At 33.8% G+C, this 20,051-nt stretch overlaps 1 protein-coding gene across 1 annotated transcript in view; it reads left to right on the forward strand.

Annotated features, from left to right (window-relative positions):
- LOC144979175 (uncharacterized) overlaps positions 1 to 19,464 on the forward strand; it is a 63,147-nt gene extending 43,683 nt beyond the window's left edge. Inside the window, exons 9-17 of the mRNA XM_078925785.1 lie at positions 152 to 293; positions 633 to 725; positions 1,662 to 1,777; positions 2,944 to 3,177; positions 5,210 to 5,357; positions 8,719 to 8,955; positions 10,354 to 10,532; positions 13,167 to 13,322; positions 13,786 to 19,464. Coding sequence (XP_078781911.1) covers positions 152 to 293; positions 633 to 725; positions 1,662 to 1,777; positions 2,944 to 3,177; positions 5,210 to 5,357; positions 8,719 to 8,955; positions 10,354 to 10,532; positions 13,167 to 13,322; positions 13,786 to 14,476 — 1,996 coding nt within the window. The 3' untranslated portion in view covers positions 14,477 to 19,464. The remainder of the gene's footprint in view (positions 1 to 151; positions 294 to 632; positions 726 to 1,661; positions 1,778 to 2,943; positions 3,178 to 5,209; positions 5,358 to 8,718; positions 8,956 to 10,353; positions 10,533 to 13,166; positions 13,323 to 13,785) is intronic.
- The last annotated feature ends 587 nt before the right edge of the window (positions 19,465 to 20,051 follow it).

Raw genomic sequence — 20,051 nt, forward strand, 5'->3', positions numbered from 1 at the left:
AATGACAAAAAATTGCATTTTTGTTTTGTTTTGTTTTTTAGAATGATGAAAACGTGACTTTGCAGGTTTTGAAAATTACCTCCTCATTTTGATATTACGTGGTGTAATGTTTTATGATATAATTCAGAAGATTTGAATGAATTTTGTCTAGATATGAGGATGTGTTCAAAACCAACATGGAAGAGACCCTTAGAATTTCCATAAAGACAATCCACAGAGTGGCAGCTTTTCCAAATCTGTCGTTGAAAGATATTGAGGATATAGTACAAACACAGCCTACAATATTGAGCCAGGTAGGTTAAAATACAATCTTTCTATGAAGCAATGATTAGATTCCATCCAAAGTGATACACTAATACAAAATGACATTTATATCTAATGTTTTACAAACTGTTGTCATTTTTTTCCCCATACTACGAAATAGCCACTTATTCAGGGTGGTAAATGTGAGTAATGTTAAGAGAATTATCCAAAGAAGACACCTCAAGGGCCAGATCAGATTTGCTGTCATCTCAAATGACATTTAAATTTGCTTGACTTAGACAAAAGACGTGTAAACTAGATTATCAGTGCATTTATTTAGTCATAAGCACTGTAAATATTTTTAACAAAAATTATCTTTCTGGTTTCAGGATATGGTAGAAAATCCCAGATACAAACTGATGTGTTCTGACTCGCTGAAGTCAATGGAGATATTGACCAAATGGTGGCTTGAGAAAATTGAGGTTTGCTTTTTTTGGTTTCTTGTTTGTATTGCTCGTTGCAACTTAATGCCAGCTATTAACAATATTGATTTGAGGCCTCCAGATACCTCAGATGGTGGATTATTTACTTAACAAGCAAAAGGATGTTTCATTTTTTTTTCTTTTTTCTGACCCCTCTCCGATTGGGTATGTTGGACTTAGATCTGGTGGAAAGCACGTATGCAATAGTCTAGTAACCTATCCAAGGGGAAGCAAAACATTGTTGCCATCAATTTAATGGTATAGACTCCAAAAACTGACATAAACCGTGGCTCCATGAACTTTTATTTTTTGAAAACTAAATCCAAGGAACTGGACAAATGCTGACCACTCTCCTTCCATGCTGAACTTAAGACAGTTAAAGAGTGCCAGTTTAAAAAGAAAAAAAAGCACCAAAAGTGTGTAATCGAGTGTAATTATTACAATATTAGCATGTATGGTTTGCTTCTGCTTCTGTTGCGCCTCCTAGAGCTGCATCAACGCAGGATTGGAGCAATATAAATGTTTTATTGTTATGAAAATGAAGCTCTCTGTACCTGTTACTATCCCATGGTTGATACTTTTTTGATAAAAATAAGTTATATATAAAATATAACTTTAATTTTAAGATAACAAAATAAAACAGAACAAAAATGAAAAACAAAAATAGAAGAAAAAACAAACAAAAAAGCTTTAAAAAAATTCTTGAATTTTTTTTTTTTTCATAACATTTTCGATTTTTAGAAGTTCCATACAAGCCTAAATTTGCATATATTTTTTGAATCAAAATATTAAGTCCTTCAATTTCTGCTCAACTTTGTTTTGTTGTCTTGGCATTGAATATTGTGCAGACTTAAATTTTGTTATTCATAAATGCAAAGTTTCATTATTTTTAGTTCATTTATAATGTGTTCTCTTCAACCTTGTGTGTTTGTTCAGGAAATGGAAGACATCTCTCCAGAGGAAGGGAGGATTGACAACGATAACACCTACTCTGAGAGTGACCAGATGGAAGAGGCGGAGGGTTTGAATGAAATGCGTATCATGATCGGGAGGTAACAACTATCTCTTAATTTTATCATTTCTGACTTATCATCTCAAAATGGTACATATTACGTTGGGATGAACTGGATACCTAAGATTGAAATTCCAGCTCAATTTATAAGATTTGAGAGTCCCGTTGGCTCAGTTGGAAGAGCACCAGCTTCACACACACAAAGGGAACTGGATCGATCCCAGGTGAAGTCGAGTTTTCTTTTCTGATCCTCCTGTCGACCAAAAAGGGTCTGTTCGATCTGGTGGAAAATACTTTACAATAGACTAGCATCCCAATCCAAAGGGTAACAAGCAATTGCTATTGTTCATTGAACGCTATAGAAACTGGGCTTAACGCTGACTCTGAACACTTCTGCTACTACTAGAAGACTTGACTTAAAATACATTTGTTTATAGGGAGAATGAGTTTTGTTTCTTAAATTCCAAACATCTTAAGTTCCTTATTGTCATTATTTTAACTTAAGCTCATTATTTTTGATCTTGTACATTCCAACATATTGGGTGGGTCACATTTACCATTGTAACTTGTAATATTTATATATATACAAATAGCCTCACCATCTCACCTATATTCTTTCCATTTTGTGTTCTATGTTTACTTTCCATTTAGCTTGTCATTGATTAAAATTATTTTTTATATTTCTTTTCCTTCATTTTATTCAAGCATTCTTTTTAAAAAAAAAAAACATTTTTGTCAATCATCATCAATCGTTAGTAATAAATGATAATATAATGCAATAACAGAAATTACATAGCTCATGCCTGCGATTTTTGGCTGAAAAGGGTTGAAACTGAGAACATTTCCCTTTTTAAAAATACATTTTGTATATTTATTTATATTTATTCTTTTACGACAATCCCCCCCCCCCCCCCCACAATCCATTCTCCCGTCCAATTAGCAGTGATTACTTTGCTCTGTCTGAGTTAAATTAGGTAAAAAAAGACATTGCAGTCGACCAGAGTGTTTAAAAAGTAACAAACCATTGTTACACGAGGGTTGTAGAGACTAAACTTAATTATCCAACTCAACTGCCCTTTATGTTGTGGTTTATCTTTGTTTATTTATGTGCTGAAGAGTCCTTTGATTGTTCTGGAAGTCCATTGGATTTCTAGGGCAAAGCAAAACTAAGCATTCCAGTTTACTTTTACTTTGTTTGGTTGACAGATATCTAGGTGACATGTCAATGGTTGACATTTACCGTGGCTCCCAGATCTCCAGCCCATTCAGAGAGGTGAGACGGAAGGGTCAAGCTGTCAATACCACCGGCCAGGAATTTTCCAAGATTGCGCTGACCAAGGCACAAGTGGACTACATCAATAGTGATGACGTACGTCTGGGATATCTAAATGGCCCACCAGGCTCAGGGAAAACAATGGTGTTAGCCATTAGGGCAAGAAGGTATGATTTTTGTTGTTTTTGCCTTTCACACAGACGGGCTGCTTATATCCTACCATTTTCACAAAGAAATCTTGAACACACAAATCTCGAAATAACAGAAATCTCAAACATGTGTCATATCCCTTTTTTAATCCCTCTATTTTCATAGTATTCATAGTATGAAAATCCCAAACACTTTTGGTGGCCAACACGGAAATCTCGAACTGGACATTCACTTTTGTGTTCATTCATAAAATTCTTTTGCCTTATGTTTGTATTCAACATAAATGAAATCTATCATTGCTCTCAGTGTGGCGTTAAGTGAGTTAGTTATTGTAACAAGCGTGCATTTGTCTGGAGTGTATATATATATGTGTGTGTGGGGGGGGGGGGGGTGCAAAGTATCTGACCAGGTGATAAGAACAGGACTTAAAAGTGTAACGGAATTGGAGACAAATTAATATAAAACATTGAAAATAAATTTAAAAAAAAACAAAATACAGAGAACTTGATTTTGGTAGTTCTGGTTATTTAAATAAATTGAATTTCCCTGCATCTGGTTAAAGCCAGACTGAAGTAGGGAGGAGTATGCCAGTGATATTATATGTGATCCATCGTCTCAAAACGGTATTATGGTGGGATTAACCAGATATAAAAAAAAAAGTCAAATTCAAGCTTAAGTGATCAAAATTATGAAATCTATGTGTTTAGCACTCGTTTGGACTGTATATTTATTCTCCTCAATAAAACATGATAACTCAACCTGTCTGATGTTTATGGCTATAAATTGAATTTTAAGCATGTGTAATCTCTCCGAGATAATACCGTTTTAAGGCGATGGGTCACATATGACGAGATGACTTTCAAAACCTGCTAAGTCACATCTACATAGAAAATGAGTTAACATTCTCAAGCAATCTATTGGATACCTTAGAATAGCCAGAGAAAAATTTACAGTTTCACAACACTCATGGCATTGTTCTTTACACATTGTGTCTTACACACATGACTCGCTCTATATAATTCAAATGTGTCTCAGTTCTAATGGGAGACAAGCAAGGCAGTGATGGCCTGAGGCTGTTACTGTTATATCAAAATCAAACAAGTAATTGGGGATCGGGTGAGAGGAGAGGTGGGGTGGAGATAAATGAGGAGTGATAGTGATTTGGTACTAGATCCTAGGTATTTCACGTACTGAGTGTGCTATCAACAATGTAACATGCTAGCTTTTTCTCCTCACTATAGTCACCAAATTGGAACCTTATTTCACCTGCGAATGAGACAAGACGCACTAATTGCTACACTTCATTATAATGAGACCTAACCAAAACCACTTGCGTTTACCACCCTCACATTCTGCTTCATATTCTTTGTAAAATACTCAACACGGAAACCTCAAACAAATAGGCCTGGTCCCTCATGCTGCTCTATATGTTGAGACTTGTATCTCTTTCTTTGTTTTGTCCGTTGCAATGTTATCCATTGTAATCCAATCCAATAATGTTGTAGTTTTATTATTGAAGATAAATGCAACAGGACGAAAGTGGGGGATATTGTCTAGCTATAAATAATGAATAAATAATATTTTTATAGTGCAGTATCCACCTAAAATGTGTTCACTGGTGCTTTACAAGACGTAGCTCTTTTAGACATTAATTAGGCTTGTGTGTCTCCTGAACCTGCCTGTGACAAATCATGCCTTCCTGACTGGCTCTTACATTTTACATAACAGTCTGCTTTTGTCAATAATTTTGGCGAGGGAATTCCATATCATTATTACTCTTGGGGGAAAAAAAGAACTAACTTTTAGCCTTTACTCTAGTTTGGGGCAGCAGATTGCAGTCCTTGGGCTTTCAGATAACAGAGAAAGTAAATAAATTATATTTTCCCCCCTCCTTACTTACTGCCGCTCGGGACTCGAATCCAGGACCTTCTGACCCTAAGTCGAGTGTCATACCACTAGACCACATAGCCCTCCTCTTTCCTCGTGCATTCCACGTCAACTCCTGCATGTTAACATTTTGGTATTTGTATTTTCCGTTTACTCGTTTAGATGGATATTAGATAAGAATGGAGTGGCAATCATTGTCAACATGTACCGTGGATCAGAAGGACGGTCTATTGGAGAGAAGACTTGGAAGATCATCTACAAACACACAACCGAGTCCATGAAGGCAAAGCTCAAGAAGAACTGTCTTAAGGTATGTTAAGAATCTTTACAGACCTACCTCCTGTGCAGATTTAACTGGCTTATATACCGATTGTAGTGAGCCAAATCAGGCAAAAATTCCGATTTTTTTCCGCCTCCAGATTTGACATTTTCAAACCAAAATCTGATAGAATAGTGATCAAGATATAGTTATTTTACCCAGAAATGGATCGGTGGCCAACTTATATTATTCTTCATTGATTGGAAATCAAGGTTTGTTTTTTTTGGGGGTTTTTTTTTTGTGTTGATACAATTTTTTTTCTCGAACTTTGTTTGGGGGGGGGGGGGGGGGGGGGGGGGGGGGGGGGGGGGGGGTTTCCATAAGGTTTGCAGATTTTTTGTTTGTTTTGTGTGACAAGTATGGCTGTAACCATCACTAACATTCAGTCAAAATGTCACACCTTCCTGACCCCTTCTTCAAATTCAATCTGGTAACATGTCAAAAATTGTATTTTAAGTGTCTGGAATAGGAACAAGCTTTTTGTTTTGTTTTTGTTTTTGTTTGTGATTGTGTTTTTGTTTTTGTTTTCAAGTTAAGAAAACCGATTAATTTTAATCAGGAATAATTTTAACTGGGTTACTTCATTATATTTTAAGCCAGCACATCTCAAACGTAATTGAAGGTAATGCAAAAGTGGACAAAAGTCAGTTTGAAAAATGTAGTAGTTGCATGGTGTTTGTGTTTAAATGAATAAAAATTTACCTTCGTCCTCCTTTTTAAAATATTTTTATTCATCAGAGTAAAAATTTGATATTAAATGACATTTACTCATTTGGTTTATCTGATAGGATAATGTTCTGTCTCTTCTTTGGAATGAAAAAAGAAAAAGAATTGAGCTTTTATACATTTTAAATATGCTCAAAGCGCTTTACAAGGGGTCCCTGGTCAACAGCAACACTTAACATGTAGGCCATGACATGACACCTGTTAGGCGATATTACAATTTTTTTTTCGGACAGAGACAACACTGTTAACGACCAGGTACTCGTTTTACACCTGAGCACCATGAGAGAATGTGAGTAAAGAGTCTTTTCCAAGGACTCAACTATGCACCGAGCGAGGCTGGAACCCAGGACCTTCCGATCTGAAAGCGAGTGTCATACCACAAGACCTCATAGCCGCACAAAAATAATAAAATGTTGCTGTTTGAATTCTGCTAAAGATATGGTGATTTTTTTTCTCAGTCAACGTGTTCCATTAAATCCCACCACAGACTTGAAATGGAAGTGCAAGCAACTTTTTAAAAAATTGTCTAAAATATGTCTATACAAGGGCTTTAAACTAAAACATAAGGAACTTTCAAAACTTTGAATCCGTCATTTCATTTCTAAATGGAACAGTTTATTCCATGTGCAAGAATTAGAAAGGGGTCTGTATAGCTTAGTTGGTAGAACACTCGATTTTCATTCAAAGGGACCAAATTTGATCACGGGTGCAGTTGAGATTATTTTTTTCTGAAACCTCCCCACCCACCCACCCACACACACACACACACACACAAACATGCACCCCCTCTTTGTCCGCTCAGCAGTGTTTGGGTAACTTGGTCTGTTATATCTATCAGAAGGTACTGCAGCTTGGTCTGTTATATCTAGTAGAAGGTACTGTAGCTTGGTCTGTTATATCTATCAGAAGGTACTGTAGCTTGGTCTGTTATATCTAGCAGAAGGTACTGTAGCTTGGTCTGTTATATCTAGCAGAAGGTACTGTAGCTTCGTCTGTTATATCTAGTAGAAGGTACTGTAGCTTGGTCTGTTATATCTAGTAGAAGGTACTGTAGCTTGGTCTGTTATATCTAGCAGAAGGTACTGTAGCTTGGTCTGTTATATCTAGCAGAAGGTACTGTAGCTTGGTCTGTTATGTATAGCAGAAGGTACTGTAGCTTGGTCTGTTATATCTAGCAGAAGATACTGTAGCTTGGTCTGTTATATCTAGTAGAAGGTACTGTAGCTTGGTCTGTTATATCTAGCAGAAGGTACTGTAACTTGGTCTGTTATATCTAGCAGAAGGTACTGTAGCTTGGTCTGTTATATCTAGCAGAAGGTACTGTAGCTTGGTCTGTTATATCTAGCAGAAGGTACTGTAGCTTGGTCTGTTATATCTAGTAGAAGGTACTGTAGCTTGGTCTGTTATATCTAGCAGAAGGTACTGTAACTTGGTCTGTTACTGTTATATCTAGCAGAAGGTACTGTAGCTTGGTCTGTTATATCTAGCAGAAGGTACTGTAGCTTGGTCTGTTATATATAGCAGAAGGTACTGTAGCTTGGTCCATTATATCTAGTAGAAGGTACTGTAGCTTGGTCTGTTATATCTAGCAGAGGGTACTGTAGCTTGGTCTGTTATATCTAGCAGAAGGTACTGTAGCTTGGTCTGTTATATCTAGCAGAAGGTACTGTAGCTTGGTCTGTTATATCTAGCAGAAGGTATTGTAGCTTGGTCTGTTATATCTAGCAGAGGGTACTGTTGCTTGGTCTGTTATATCTAGCAGAGGGTACTGTAGCTTGGTCTGTTATATCTAGCAGAAGGTACTGTAGCTTGGTCTGTTATATCTAGCAGAAGGTACTGTAGCTTGGTCTATTATATCTAGCAGAAGGTACTGTAGCTTGGTCTTTTACATCTAGCAGAAGGTACTGTAGCTTGGTCTGTTATATCTAGCAGAAGGTACTGTAGCTTGGTCCATTATATCTAGTAGAAGGTACTGTAGCTTGGTCTGTTATATCTAGTAGAAGGTACTGTAGCTTGGTCTGTTATATCTAGCAGAAGGTACTGTAGCTTGGTCTGTTATATCTAGCAGAAGGTACTGTAGCTTGGTCTGTTATATCTAGCAGAAGGTACTGTAGCTTGGTCTGTTATATCTAGCAGAAGGTACTGTAGCTTGGTCTGTTATATCTAGCAGAAGGTACTGTAGCTTGGTCTATTATATCTAGCAGAAGGTACTGTAGCTTGGTCTGTTATATCTAGCAGAAGGTACTGTAGCTTGGTCTGATAGATCTTATGGAAAGTACTATCCAAAAGGCATCAAGAAATTGCTATTGTCCGTTTAAATCTTTAAAAACCTGGATAAACTTCAGTTCCTTGGCTCTAACGGCTCTATTAGAAAGTCAGATAAGCAATGTAATACTTTACAAACTGTGGAGTGATCCTCAACAATATTGGATGTTTCCACTAGAATAATAATAATAAGAAGATAAGAGCTTGCTCTTTCTCTCCCTCTATCTCCCTCCCCCCCCCCCCCCCCTCTCTCTCTCTCTTTCTCTCTTTCTTTCTTTCTCCCTCTCTCTTTGACTCCCCCCCCCCCTCCCACCTCCTTCATATCCCTTATTCTAACCATTCATATTTTGATAACTGACAGATATCCATTGATGTAGACAATTTCAACAAGGACACAAGAAAAACATGCGTAGAAAAGATACTAAATCACTGCAACGACAAATCACGTCTGCTGTTTTTGGTAGATGAGACATATGTCCAATCATACTGGCAGGATGTATACAACATGTTGATTAAGGATTTTACAGAATCACACATATGGCTGGCAGGGCTGTACGGAGGGCGACCAGACAATTTTGATAACATGACATTGACAGAGGTAAATTCTGCTTTTGTTTGTTGTCTTCTCATTTTTTTTCTTCTTCTTCTCTGCTTACATATAATTCAGGCTTGACAATGGGTAGGGAAATTGCATATTTTTAAGTAAGCCGTCTTGTCTAGAATAAGAGAATAGCTGAAAATTTACAAGAATATGAAGAAAAAAAATGTAATTTAGCAAAATATTAGGGGTTTTAATATCGTTTAGTTTTCCAGTGTTTTGACCCATTCATAGGATGAGGAATGATAACTTCAAGTAGTAAAACAAGCCTTGAGCTGTGAAACGATAATGATGTCCTTCTATCTTCCTGTTGATCCATTTCTATAACATTTAATAATGATAATAATAATAATAATAATAATAATAATAATAATAATAATAATAATAATAATAATAATAATAATAATAATAATAATAATAATAATAATAATGATAATAATAATAATATAATAATAATAATAATGATGATGATGATGATGATGATGAGGATAGTGATGATGATGATGATGATGATAATGATAATAATGATAATAATAATAATAATAATAATAATAATAATAATAATAATAATAATGATGATGATGATGATAGTGATGATGATAATGATAAGAATGATAAGAATGATAATAATAATAATAATAATAATAATAATAATAATAATAATAATAATAATAATGATGATGAGGATAGTGATGATGATGATGATAATGATAATAATGATAAGAATGATAATGATAATAATAATAATAATAATAATAATAATAATAATAATAATAATAATAATAATAATAATAATTATAATAATAATAATAATATTAATAAAATAATAATAATAATAATAATACTAATAATAAAAATAATAATCTATTATTTTTTTTTTTAAAAGGGGTTGGGGATCAACATTGTTTCAAACAGCCAATGTAAAATTCATTGCTGACTGTTAGAAGTTTTCACTGTGCTTGCAAAGCTTTTTTGGTAATTTTTGTCTTACGATAAAAAAGTAGTCCTTCAGAGCTGTTAAGCCCATGGTGCAGGAGTTTATCCCGGTTTCTCTAGCGTTAAACGGACAATAGCAATTGCTTGTTATCCTTTGGATGGGACGTTAGTCTATCACAAAGTACTTTCCACCAGATCTAACAGAACCAGCTACCCAATCACTGTTGGGTGGACAAGGGGGTCAAAATAAAATCTTGACTGCACCCTAGAACGATCTTGATCACTTTGCATGTGAAGCGAGTGCTCTACCAACTGAGGTAGGGGGACCCCCAATTTTAGCCTTAGTTGCCAGATACTAGGAAGATTTTACTGATTCCTATGACCTTAGCTCATCCAAATTCCAAACTGTTTTTCTATTGAACAAATATAAAATTTAGTTTGGCTATTACTCGTGCCTTTCAGGTAATGCGTTGTCCACCAAATGTCCAGAAAGTTTTACAAAATATTGACTGGATACAGGAAAGAATTAGAAGTTACAGCATTGACTCTACAAAAACTGACATGGCTACGGATGGTGCAGACGTGATGGTGATGCTTCATAAACACCACTCTGAGCCTTCCCTGCACCCAGCACAGTGTGGGTGGGTATATATAATCAAAAGACTATAAAATATCATCCGGTTTTCATTCTAATATTTCGCTTTTCACCTGAGCTGAAAATTTTGGGTTATGTTACGGGGAAAATTTTTATCAAATTCCTGTGAGCTGTTATGGTTTTAATGAAAGTCTCCACCACCTCCACAGTGTTATTACAACCACCACCACCACCACATTATCATCATCATCATGATCATCATCATTATCATCATCATCATCATCATCACAACCACCACTACTTCAAACTTCTCCACCATATCATTATCTATACCACCAACACAATAATTTTATAAGTCCTCTTTATCTGATTTTGGAGGATTATTTGATAGGGAGGGGGGGGGGGAGGAATTTAAGGGTGGTTGATGGCATTCTGTCCGCCCAGATACATATATTATATGGTGCTAGATATATTGGATTTCATATCCGAAAATTCCTGTTTCAGCTTGGAAATGCCTCTGAGAGATGTTTGAAATTTCTGCAAGACAAATTTTGCTGTGGAATAATGCAAAAGTTATTAATTTTTTTAGCTCTAATCGAGAGTATGATATAGTCTTATTTACACAATTAGAATTGGATACTGATGATATATCGATGGTCTTAGTCACAAACAGTTCAACTCAGCAAACCCAAACCAAATAGGGGATTTAAAAACAAATATCAATGGTATAAACTGTCCCCGTGGAAAATTGCAAATGAAAACCCCAGAAATTGCACTCAAAATTCCAAAAATTGCATGCAAAAAAGGCAAAAATTGCAAGGAAAAATTGCAAATTTAAGACATTATTTTCAATAAACAGCGCGCAATAATTTATTCTTGCTTTAATTCTATGACAAGCACAGTCCACTAATTTTAGTTGGTATGTATTATACAGTATTGTGTCCATAAATTACATTAAATTACATTGATATTGACATTGCATACACAGAAAAGAAATAATATGCCAGGTATATACAGGGGATGCCACCAGGAGATTTTTAAAAAAAACAACAAAAAAACAACACTTGGATGCATGGATTCCTAACAATTATGTGGTAGAAAAACTCATAAATTTAAAAAATTATTATTATTATTATTATTATTATTATTATTATTATTATTATTATTATTATTATTATTATTATTATTATTATTATTATTATTATTATTATTGTTTATTATTATTATTATTATTATTATTATTATTATTATTATTATTATTATTATTATTATTATTATTATTATTATTATTATTATTATTATTATATTTCCAAGTACATCTATACATCATAATAATACAGTGGAACTCGGGAGTAACGAGATCGAGGGGACCCGCACAAATCCAACAAAAGGCTACCAGAGGATGATAAATTGCCGGGATGAGTCAATCGATTGAAAACAATGAATTATCTACTTCCTGTGTTGTCAAGGGAAGCTACTCGCGAAATCTTTAATAGTTTTGTGTGACGGTGGCAGTAGTATTTTATTATGTTTAGCATTATCTGATAATATGTGACTCCAGAACATGGAAAATTGCAAACAAATTGCGGTAACGGGTGGCAGTAGTATTTTATTATGTTTAGCATTATATGATTATATGTGACTCCAGAACATGGAAAATTGCAAAAAATTGCGGTAACGGCGAAAAATCGCGGCCGCGTTGCAGCCACAAGCGCCGCAATTTCCTGGAGGGACAGTATAAAAGGTCTAATGGAAACTCAATAGTTTCATCACATGTCAAAATAAAGTGTTTTCATGTTTTACTAAATACTTAATGACATGATGCGTCATGGGTTGAAGGGTTATCATAGTTTAAAAGTAGAAAAATATATTTTAGAGTTGATTAGTTTGCAAAGGAGACAGTCGATTTTAGTCAGATGACATCATCTTAACCATCATCATCATCATAACCATCACCATTATCATATCATCATCATAACCATAATCATTATCATCATTACCTCATCATCATCATCATCATCATCATCATCATTATCGTCTTTACCATAATCATCATTGTAAGGGTGTGGGGTGTTCTGAGTATATAAGGCATTTACACTAGAGGCACTGGTTTTGATATCCCATTTTAAAAAATTACTTGTGCAAGGAACTTAGCCCTTATCACTGTCTTTATAGTGCTGCACTGTTGTGGCTGAGACCTGGGCTATCCCAGTCTTTTTTTCAAAAATGGACATGAAAGATAAATTTTCCCTTGAAGTGATGAATAAATGGAATTTATTATTTTTATCATTGAAATACCAAATCGACGAAATATTTCTCTGCTGTTGATTTGGTTTTTTAGTAATGCATTTGTTTTCAATGTTTTTTTTTTAAAGTAATGCATGTTTTCATTGTTTTTTTTTTTTTTTTTGTTGTTGTTGACTTGTAATATATATCCATAGATTTATCTCACACCAAGAACAGAGAGTAAGTGAAATTTTGACTTTTCCGCTCAACTTTTGTTCTAGGTTCAAGGATGTAAAGAGCCCGAAATGTTTTGTGTTTGGTATTTTGTTCTGTTTTGAAGCAGTTATATTCATTTTTGTTTATTACTTTTTAGGTAATGTATCTATACATTTCTTGTCCTGTTTGAAATGGAATAATCATTCATGCAACAATTTTTTTCTGTTCATTCCATCAGCGAATGTGGAGAGGACTTGGCAGCATATCTAGAAAACAACCTTAATGTCTGCCAGTCCGGAAAAAAAAAGGAAGACCTCCCAGCTGATCTTCAAATTAACTCTTTGACATGTCAAGACATAGTCCTGTTGATCAATCTTCCAAGGAATCTTTACACGTAAGGAGGTGTTACTTTTCTACTTAAGATGAAGGTGTTTGTAGCTAAAACTGTCATTTTAAAACATTTTTGGGGGACTGATTTTGTTTACTTTCAAAGCCTTTTGATTTTTACCATGTTGTTAAAATATTTAAGAAAGTGCTTTTTTATTCTTTTCTATTCCAACCACATCATAAACCATGCTCTACATGGCTCCCCCCCCCCCCGCAAAAAGTTGAGTTGTAATAATATATATATCTACAAATTTATCTCACACCAAGGACAGTGAAAGTTTGACTTTCAACTTTTGTTCTAGGTTCAAGGATGTAAAGAAATGAAAAACAGTGATACTTTTACATTTAATTTACCCAAGAGAATAAGTTTCACTGGTTAGGACACCATACTCAGTATGACTTAATGTATTTATTTGATTATTTGCTTGTAAAAAAATCTCTAGAAGTTGTTCTGTCGTTATCTTTCCCAGGGTGAATAACGAAGGTCACTTGGACACCAATGAAAAGTGTTATCAAGAATACATGAAATTGGTAGAGTCTTCTCCCTTGATCAAGAAACTTGGGGAAAACGGATTCCCAACAAAAGTCCACACGACTCTCCCACTTTGGGAACTTGCCAAAGGGAAAGAAGAAGTCATACATGTCAGCTGGGTCTTCTCTTATCAAGGTCTGGAGAACAAAGTTGTCATTTTTCTTCCAGCTGGTCCAGCAATGTTAAAGCAGGAATTGCTGGACAAAATGACAGAAAAAGAACGCAAAATTTGGGAGGACCCAGTTACGAACATTCCCTGTCCTGGATTAATTGGGAGATATTCAGATAAGTGGGATTCTTCAGTTAAATGTTATTCGAGTTTTGAATTTCAACAAACCAATGTAGATAATGCATTTGATCCTGATATAAATATTGGCTTTAATGGTGATCATACTCATAGGGGTAGTTTGGGGTTTTCCACATCAGTAATGTCCGAGGAAGAAGAGGAAGGAGGCTGTATTGGAGGTGATGGAGATTACAGACGGAGAGGATCGACGATTACTAAGTTTTCAGACAGGGTTAGAAAATGGAGGGTTCGAGATTTGAATCGTTATCATAGATGGGACAAAAACACTTTGTTTATATCAGCGTCTCGATGCACAGCTCAGCTGTTTATGATTCTACCATGATTCTATCCTTGGCTATTGGTCATACCTGTAGGCACTGTGTACCTTACCGATTTGGATCATTGACATATTCTTGAAGAATATGAAGGTGAAGGTTTTTGATTCGAGGCTTGAGGCAAGTGCAGTGATCATATGGGTTGTTTCGATTTTTTAGAAGATGTTGGTTCAAGTTTTAGTGATGCACTCTAGATTTATCTCAAGTGTCTTTTGAATTTCCAATTGATTTTGTTATGGATGAAAACTTCAAACAAGGCTGCTGTGACCTGACATATTTTAAAGTGTGAAATGTCAAAATACCTTTTTTGGTGTGAGATTATTTTCTGTGTTTGTAACAAAACGTTCTGTCAGGTGTTCCATTTTGGGTTGGGTGTCAAAATACACAATCCAACAAGCAGTCTTATAAGTACCTAAATACATTTTTTTTCTTCATAAAGCTAGATGGTGGTGGAGAAATTACTTCGACTGCAAATTGCTCACTACATAATGGGAAGTAGAAGTCGAAACGTTACACCTTCCTCTCTTCTGGTTTCAAAATTATTGGAAGTGTGTAACCAGTCCCCAGGAGGACTAGCAAAGAATAGTTTACATATTGAATCATAAGGTGATACAACTATTTTAGTAGCTGGATGTGTAGGCAAATGCTTATGCTTTCGGGGTGCAAAAGAGCGAGGATGGATGATCTTTATTGACAACCAGCATTTATTTAGGCCAGAAAATAAGATGTAAAGACTCTGAAACCTTAAGATCAATTGAACAATGTATGTATCTGGTCTTCCGTAGGACTGGTTTCACACTTCCAATGAGATTGGAACCAGTATTTTGACATGACACTATTGCTCCCTATTGGGTGCCACATCATTTATTTTATTTGTTCGACCAGTTTGCATTTTTTAAAATGATGTTGATAATTTGAACATACTGTCATCTGGCTAGACTGAGGCCACTTATGGAGACTGAGATCAGTGTGTTAAAGACAGTAATTTTCAATCTTTAAATACTTCAGACTCAGACGCCTGATTTAACTTTTATGGTTTTATTATACTTTTCCTTTGAGCCTGAATTAAAATTTTATACATTTATCATTTCACTCCTTGTTTATATATACAGCCATACACTATCGAATCATATTTACCTAGATGATGGTATTCTTGGGCTGATGTACTTAAAAGAAAGTCTTTCTCAGTCAACAAAAGGAAAACCAAATTATTTCAGTTGTTTTATATTTTGTTTTGTTTGTTTGTTTCACTTTGGGGGTTTTTTTTGGTTTTTGTTTTGATTTGCTTATTTTTTTTTTTTTTTTTTTTTTTTTTTTTTGGATTGTTTTTGGATGTTTTTTAAAAATTGTGTATGCATTTTGTACCAGATCCAAAGAAATGACCAATCTATGTCTGAATGGATTAGAAGATTACCTTCTCATTGATGTTACATGTTTATATTTCTGTGAGTGGCCTTGTGAATTATCATTTATTCACAAAGATTTAATTTAAACTTATAAGGAAGTTACTTGAAAAACTTACATTGGCAAACGTATCTCCAAGTAGTTTCTATTTCTAGTCCTTTCAGGTTGTTGTAACTAATGTCATATTATACAAACATGTCTATCAATTGAATTTTGTCAGTTATATTCTGGTCAGTAAAGAACTATTGATTTTTAATCGACAGCCATATATTCTTGTCAATCACATGAAAGTAAAAATTTGAAACAAATCGGTTGAGAAAATGGATTAAATGAGTCTTAGAGGTAAGTTAATCTCACTCTGGAAACTCTACCAATAAAGCAAGACCATTGTAGAAGGAGTGATAATAAATAGGTTCTGTCTCTTGAGTGAAAGTAGTTTGATCTTCAAGTTGCTTCCATCCCCGAGAATATAAATTATTTTTAAGACCACAATCAAAACTGTTGCCTGAGATTCTGTTCTTAATGTGAATATAAATAATAAACTCACTTCCATCTGTGAATTGTTGATTTGCACATGTAACTTTTTTTAAATTGCTAAATACTTTTCATGTAAATGTGCATTTTACAGTTTATATAAATCCCTTAAGCTTTTTATTTTTCTATTGTAAATGCTTTTATTCAATGATCATGACTTAGTCGACATTTTGCATTTTACACCCAATTATTATACAGTAATCCTGAGATCCTAGCATGCTCTCAGGAGATGCCAAAAAGCGTGCTAAAATTAGGTCACCCAGCGTGCTATAATGCAGTGTGCTAGAATCCAGCAAGTACTGTAGGTTTCCTTCAGAACCATCAGTCTCATGGAGCCCAAGTTAATCACGGGTTCAGAACACTGGTCTGTTTGCTTGTGAGGCAAGTGTTTTATCAGCTGAGCTATCAATAGTTCAGTTAGTAGAGCATTTGGGTTGAGTAAGTTGGTACGTTAGATTTGGTGGAGACTAGTGCCTTATCCAAAGAAGTAGGAAGCAATTATTAATGTCTTTTTAAGACTATAGAAACCGGGGATTAATGGCTCTTAAGGACTTTTTCTTACACTTGTTATAGAAATATTTCAATCGGTTGATGACGGTGATGACTTAATTATAGTTCTATGATTTTTTATTACTAAGTACTTAATTTTTTTCTCAATGGATAAATCATGTAATGAATTCTGATAATTGAAGGTGAATTTAATTGATTAAAATTTTTTCCATTGCTGATTTAAAATTTGTAGTGTGGTTTGATGGTGATATATTCTTTTTACAGTGCATTTTCTCTCCATTGTATTTTTAATGATGCTTTGTGTTATTTTTTTTTATTGGAATAAAAAAGTCAAATTAATTCAAACAAAAAGGTATTCTTGCAGTAGGTGCGATATTAAATATGTGCCTAAATTATCATGCTGCCATACTTTTTTAAATATTTTTTTTTCTTTCTTTACCATGACATGACTCAGCTTCTGGCTGGGTTAGTTTTATACATTGTTGACATCATGCAAGTTTTATCATTAGTTTTAAAAAAATATTCTTCATGTTTTTATCTGTTTGGCTTATTGTTGATTCTTATAAAAATGATACTATCTTAGAGTATTCCTTTTTTGGGGGGAGACCTACCTTTGTATGTATCTGGATTAGAATTGATCTCAGATCAACAAAGTACATGGTGGATGTCATGCTTGTGTACTTTGTCTTCGTGAAAACATTATAAGCACAGACGGAGTCATCCATGAGAGACGACCATTGATCTTTAGATGGCCTATGGTGTCTACATGGTGTTAATTTGACCCTTTAGTGTTACAACTACTTTCAACTTCTAAAAACAACAACCACTGCCCTCCTTCCCCCTCAAATAAAATACACTAAAAATAAACATTACCATGACATGAATTGTTTACTTTACATATTTGTTTACAAATTACATTTTGATATAAGGGGATCAACAGACCACAGGGTAAGTTTCTTTTTTGTATCATCAATCTTTTGCTATTGCCAGATAATTATGCAATAAGCAGGAAGTGTTTGGCTATTACTAACGTTGATTAGTAAAAAAATCACAGAACTGGGACTATATTTTTTATCCCTTAGCCGAAAACTTTTCTCCCATTTGTCTGGATTATTGCATAAAGTATTACCTGTTTAACTGTTTTTTTGTTTTTTTTTTTGTGGTTTTTGTTTTTTAATTGTTATTGACTGAAGAAGGATTTCTTTGTTTAGCATTTTGTTCTTTTATTTAAGCTGTTATATTATTTTTGTGCATTTCTTTTTACATTACACATCTTCTAGTATTCAGAATGAACAGTATGAGTTTAATAGTTGGTAGACTTTCTTTACCGTTGGCAAATGATAATGATTTCAATAATGTTTACAAACAAATTTTCTAGTCATGTGTGAATCATTTATCTTACTGTAACTTTAAATGTCATTTCGGAATAATAGAAACGTTGTTTATCTAGTCTCTTTGATTTTGTTTGTTTGCATAATGAAAGCTTCCATTAGTGTTGGTATCTTTTAACAGTTAATTGTATAAATGTAATTCATCTCTATCCCCCATGCCCCTTTCTTTCCTATCTCTCTTTAGATCTACTTATCTATCCCTCTTCTCGTTTTCTGTCTCTCAGGATTGTTAAATTTGCTGATAAATATAATGTTTTAGTCATGTTTTGCTTACACAAGATGATTGTATTATGAATGTGTTGAATCCTTGAACCACTGAAGATATATATATTTTTTTTGTCACCGATTATCTTTCTGAAGATCTATTTTTTTGTTTGTTTTTTTTTCTTTGTCGTTTGATGATCTCTGTTTCAATACAGCTCATCAAAAATTAATTATAAAAAATATTGTATTGTTTCATTTTATGTCTTCTTATTTGCTTACTTTGTTCAAAAGCAAACAAATACTATCTTACTGGTTGAACTGCTTTGCCATATGTTTTACTGAGTTCTGATTGTATTTATTATTATTATCTATAATATAAATATTATTATGCAGGTGCCAGATAGAGTCAAATAAGTTGGAATAATAATAATGATAATAATAATAATAATAATGGTAATAATAATAATATTTATATTTGAATACAACTGTTTTAGTGGATATATTTTGCTTGTGTTAGGATAGAACTATCCGATTTATTTTAAAAATACAGTTACCTCTGTTTTCTGTGTTACCCTGATACCATTGTTTTGTTCATCTTGGGCACTTGTGAAAGCAACAAAAAAACAAAACAAAACAAAAATACAAACCCAACTTCATAGGTGTGCTGAAACCTCAGATAAACTCATTTACTATTTGATTTGGTCATAATCCTATTTTTAGTGATGGGATGACCTACAAGTGTTACTAGCACATAGAAATCCACAAGTATAAATTATTATTATAATTATTAGTTGATTTAATCTGTGATGGATAATCATTTTAAAAAATAAACAATTGTGATTATGTTTAATTCTTGAAAGGGGAATATTTTGGTTACTATGACTTAGACGGTAAAAATATTATCTGAAATGTGCTAACTTTCTAAGAATAATATCGAACATGCTATTGACTTTGTGTAGGTACGTGGTGGGTGGGTGGGAGAGACAATGATTCTATAATTTATGTCAATTTGCATTCTTGTCAAAATGATATTTTCTAGTCAATTTTCCTCTTTTTATTTTAATTTTATTGTCATTTTCTTACACTTATAATTAAAAATAAGTCCTTGAAAAGTTTTACACACAATTTTATTTTTACCAGCCGATTAAAGTTAAAAATAAACAAAGTGGATTTTTTTACAAATTTTAGTTATTAGAGAACTAAATAAAATGAATTTTCTTGCCACAGGGAACTTGACAGCAAACAATTACTTTTTACTTAAATTGTTTTCAAACTTATAAATTTTTTATTTCATCAAACATTTGAAAATATCAATATTATTTACACTGTTCTCTCCACTGCTATTTCTTTACTGATAGTTATTGATTTTAATTGCTGATGACTTACTTAAAATTTGTCTTTCCATTTCTGCCATATTATAATTATTACTGTTGAATTTTATCCTTTCAAATGATTTAACGTTGTTTTCACACTTTGTACCTGTTTATTGCTGAAGTATGTTGTCTGTACAGTAGAGAGCAGATATAATGTACAACTCCTG

Source organism: Berghia stephanieae, chromosome 9 (genome assembly GCF_034508935.2).
Source record: "Berghia stephanieae isolate SIO BIC M18660-M18661 chromosome 9, UCSD_Bste_1.3, whole genome shotgun sequence".
Classification (NCBI taxonomy): Eukaryota; Metazoa; Mollusca; class Gastropoda; order Nudibranchia; family Aeolidiidae; genus Berghia; species Berghia stephanieae.